General features: G+C 34.7%; 1 protein-coding gene across 2 annotated transcripts; it reads right to left on the bottom strand.

Moving 5' to 3' along the window:
* Positions 1 to 670: 670 nt before the first annotated feature.
* LOC111022252 (uncharacterized protein C24B11.05) lies at positions 671 to 3,332 on the bottom strand. Of its 2 annotated transcripts, none has more exons than XM_022299421.2 (10): positions 3,173 to 3,332; positions 2,923 to 3,055; positions 2,564 to 2,652; positions 2,416 to 2,481; positions 2,110 to 2,204; positions 1,935 to 1,972; positions 1,759 to 1,846; positions 1,376 to 1,648; positions 1,110 to 1,175; positions 671 to 1,013 (listed from the first exon to the last, which is right to left on the bottom strand). In XM_022299421.2, exons 3-10 carry the CDS (start codon positions 2,622 to 2,624, stop codon positions 858 to 860), a joined length of 843 nt encoding a protein of 280 aa, XP_022155113.1. In that variant the 5' UTR covers positions 2,625 to 2,652; positions 2,923 to 3,055; positions 3,173 to 3,332; the 3' UTR covers positions 671 to 857. The 2 variants fall into 2 exon arrangements, with proteins under 2 accessions (XP_022155113.1, XP_022155114.1); XM_022299422.2 differs by having other exon boundaries at positions 2,923 to 3,047.
* Between the last annotated feature and the right edge of the window lie 938 nt (positions 3,333 to 4,270).

The following is a 4,270-nucleotide window of genomic DNA, read 5'->3' as shown; positions in this document are numbered from 1 at the left end:
ATCACTTGAAGTTAGTGAATTTGGGATAGGTTGCTTAGCCCAAACGTACTTGCTTGTCAAGTACATTTTTATGGCTACAAATATGCCACATATTTAATAAAATTGAAATAAAATAAAATTTGTTTCACCTTACCAAACTTAAGGGTAAAATTTTCTTTTCCCCTAAAAATTCTCTTGATACAAGTTCCCTCATAGCCACATTATTGGCCAATTTAAGTTAAAAATACTAAAGTGTCCATTTTGAGACCATACACAGACCTCAATCAAATTACAAATTTAAAAAAATTAGATTTTTTAAAGATAAAATTTTAAGTTTTGGAAACATATTTTTCAAATACATCACTTCACTGTAGGTAAAAATTTGAGGAAAAAAAAGAAACATCAATCTTTACCCATAAACTTAAGAAGTGTATCATCTTTTTACACTAAATTTACAATTACATCAAATTGGTGTTGCAATCTTTGCCATATGTTCAATTTTTGCTAATTCATCAACTAAATTTAACAAAAATCAATGTAAAAATCTCCAAAAACTCACTAAGTTAAATCAATGCAAAAAATCGAGCACAGTTCTAATTTTACATAAAGTAAAATTACCGAACATTCAAGTTTAAGATGCAATTTGATAAAATTGGAAGTTAAAAGATAAAAATTGTTCCACCTTGCCAAATTAAGGGTAAAAAATGATTTTTTTTCCATAAAAGTTTTCTAGATATAAAAGAGGTGAATTGTCTCTTTCACACAGCTCAATTCAAGAGATAAAGTAACATGCTCTTTTAATCAGTTCTGTTTTTTCTCATTCATAGCAACAGCCAAGAGTTTTTGCACTATCCATGTGTAAAATAAGATCATAAATACTAAGCTCTAACTGAAGTTTCAATTGCTACCTTTCCGGAGCACGTCACACTGTCGGCCTTCTCCTCGACTTCCCAGAGCTCTGGCAATCCTTCCCTGATATTATGAATGCTCTCGAACGCATGATCCACCCCCTTGCTTCGTTGTGAATTACTGACCTAAATTCATGACAGGATCCAGATGTTAAAGAGTTGAGCAACTTGAAAAAAGGAAACTCGAGCCACCGGGGAAGACGGTAATCATTCATCACTTACCAGCACTGTGTGAAGGCCTGTAGACTTCCCGGTTTGCAGATTACGAATGCTATCGTCAAAGAACAACTGTAGAAATGACAATAAGAAGAATGTACCATTGTGAAAAGAGTGAAGGTGAACAAGAAGAAAGGGCCCAGTAATAGATAACCAAGCAATGTTTCTTGATATCAGATAGCAGCTGTGAAACAGTTTGAACATAAACATAAATTATAATTAAAAACTAGGAAAAGGTAATTCAGAATTTCCAGAATCTGTTTTCCACTTACAGTTTTTTGCGGGCTGATATCGGCTATCTTGAAAACTTTCTTGAATGCCTCTTCAAATGGTTTGCAGATGACCGGTGTCTTCGGAAGGTCAAGACCAGAGTTTTGACTGCTCATACATTGATTAATGTCGAAAATTTCAGATCCTGCCTCATCATCAACTGTTCCTTTATTAGGATTCAAAGTCTCAAAGCATAAAATCGCTTCAAAGCAGTCCTCTAATCCGAGTCTCTTCAGCACTCTGGTTGCGTGAGCCATATCAGCATTTGTGAATATCTGAACTCACAAATCAGATGAAAACGCGAAAAAGAAAAAGTAGATCAAATCGCTCAGTGAAACCCAACATGGCACGGAATCATTTAACTAATATCGAACAAGCTACATACAAGTTTCCGTATTGGTAAGCTAAGGAGGAGGTTCCTCAATACAGGGTCAGGCTTCAGCATATCATAAGGCAACCTACCATGAACAAAACTGCAGAACAGAAAAAAAAAAGAATAATGATGGACAAGACTCGAAACTCTCAAACCTATGAACTAATGAAGATCGAAAAAAATGTTACCTATGGAAATCATCATAGTCAAAGTTATAACCGATAGCCTGCAATTAACAACAATGACACAGAATCCATTGATTGGATGGAATGCTTGTTTTGAAGAAAGGTCATGTAAAAGGCTATGATGTCTAACTTACTCTAAGAAGAAAGGTCATGTAAAAGGCTATGATGTCTAACTTACTCTAAGACCAGCCATTGTTGTCCCGTAAATCTTGTACAAGGAAATGCAAATTTCAGGCACTTTCTCTTCAACTCCCAACTTTTGAATCATATATTCTATAAGGAAAGTAATAGACTTCATCAATCCATTAAACAACAAAAATTAAAACAAAATTTGAACTCATTATATGGAAAGATCTTGTAAAAATAAGAAAGGCAACATTCCAATTGATGAGATGTACTTTAGCTGGGAAGAAAAAGGTAAAACCATGTGGGTTTAGGTCCAAAAATAAACTATAAGCCAAAGAAATTGCAACTAAGTACTAACCTTGAATGTTCTTGGTGATTTCCTTAGCCAAACCAGAGTTAAAAGAATAAAGGGTGTCATCTAGATCTGAAAGAAAACACACAATCCTTCATTATCAAAAACTTTCCACTTCAACTTTGAAACTGAAAAAGAAGTCCAAAATGAGTACCAAAGAGAAGACATTCATATCTTGCATCAGGAAACTGCTTGAACTGATCACCGTTTTCCATTTCCAAGTATAAACTCTGACCACAAAATCTGAGGAAAAAAGAAAGAAAGAAACCCACAACTCACAAAACTAAAATGCTTCAATCTGAAATGCCCAAAAGCACAAATGAAAGAAACAGATCTCAAACTAAAGGGTTCTCTGAAAAATAACCACAAACAAATAGCATTTCATCTTTCAAGTGATTTCAGATCAGACCCATTGAAGTTAAAAATGAATCATCCAATGATGCTACCCAGACCCAGTGAAGTATTCTTGAAATGGTGCAGAACATATAACAATAGGAATGGAAACACACTTACAGGGATCGAACTTGAATCGCCTGAAGAAGAGGGATCAACTAAAATGCGATCAGAAGTTGTGGGAACTGAAAAATAGGAGCAATGTGTCGAGATATTGTAGACAAATTCTCCTCCGCAACAGTTTTCTTCACGCCTTTTCATGAACAGTCGGTGAGTAGAGTATCATCATCAAGGCTCTTAATTACAGAGATTTCCTTTTTCCTTTTACTTCTAAAAGACAAAAAAGAAAAAAAAGAATTGGTAACGTTACCGTGAAGTTCGGCAATGGACTGCGTGGGATGTAAATTTCTCCGCCGCATCAAATGCGAGCTTCTGCGGTGGACGGCGCCGCCGACGGCGGACGCTTGCTTCGGTAGTCGGTAACGTCTACGTCTAGGTTTTGACTACCCAAATTTAGTTTGTGTTTTGAATATTATTTTTATTTTTCCGCCATTTTAATATATGTACTTTCAATTTTTAATAATTTTAGTTTCAAAACGATAATTTGTTCCTTTTATTACAAAAAAGGGCCATTTTAATCATTTTATTTTCATTTTTATTTTATTTCATTAATTTTAACATTTCACTTCATTCATTGAATCTTTTGAAATGTAGCTAATAATTTGTATTAAATGATTTTCATTGTGTATAAAATTTTGTAAATAATGATACAATTTGCCCCTTCTTAAAATATGTATGCTTAGATAGGTAAGTATGTACATTGAGAGGTATAGGTAGGTATCTATGTGTATGTATTTATGTAGGTGTTGGCTTTTTGGACTTTAGTCTCGATTTAATTAATTAATGTTTTGATAATAACAAACACATTTGATAGAAATTATTTTTGGTACGTCAAAATTATTGTTGAATAGCATAAATGTATTATAAGCTTAAGTCATGGTACGAGTAGGAGCAACTTCTACAAGACGAGGGCATAGTGTCAAATTTTCTGGAATTGAATGTCATGATAGAGGGAAATGAAAGCCATTGATCATGAAATTGGCACCGCTATAGTGGTGGAATATGATTGTCTTGAAGCAAATCATGTGCTGAACGAATAGGAGGAAGATTTTACCGAACTTCTCAAAAGACAAAGTCATGGAGATAGCTAATACCATTAACTTTGTTGGATTTCAACATGGGAATCGATAAGCTAATAAATGACCCAAATGTCGTGAATTCGAATACTCTCCTCCATATGTTGTACCAGAAAAGTGGCATTGTCCACGCAACAATGAAGGATCGAGATTTGTGTGTGGCATAGGACGATTGGATTACTGAGGTCACACGTGGCACGTCACACTATCATATGTTATATCGCCTCGGTCTTATCTTCTGTGACCGATTCGAGCTCCCTGGTAGTCGAGCT

This window comes from Momordica charantia (genome assembly GCF_013281855.1).
Source record: "Momordica charantia cultivar OHB3-1 chromosome 3 unlocalized genomic scaffold, Mcharantia_2.0 BLBB01000003.1, whole genome shotgun sequence".
Lineage (NCBI taxonomy): Eukaryota > Viridiplantae > Streptophyta > Magnoliopsida > Cucurbitales > Cucurbitaceae > Momordica > Momordica charantia.
This window is presented reverse-complemented; position numbering and strand designations above follow the sequence as displayed.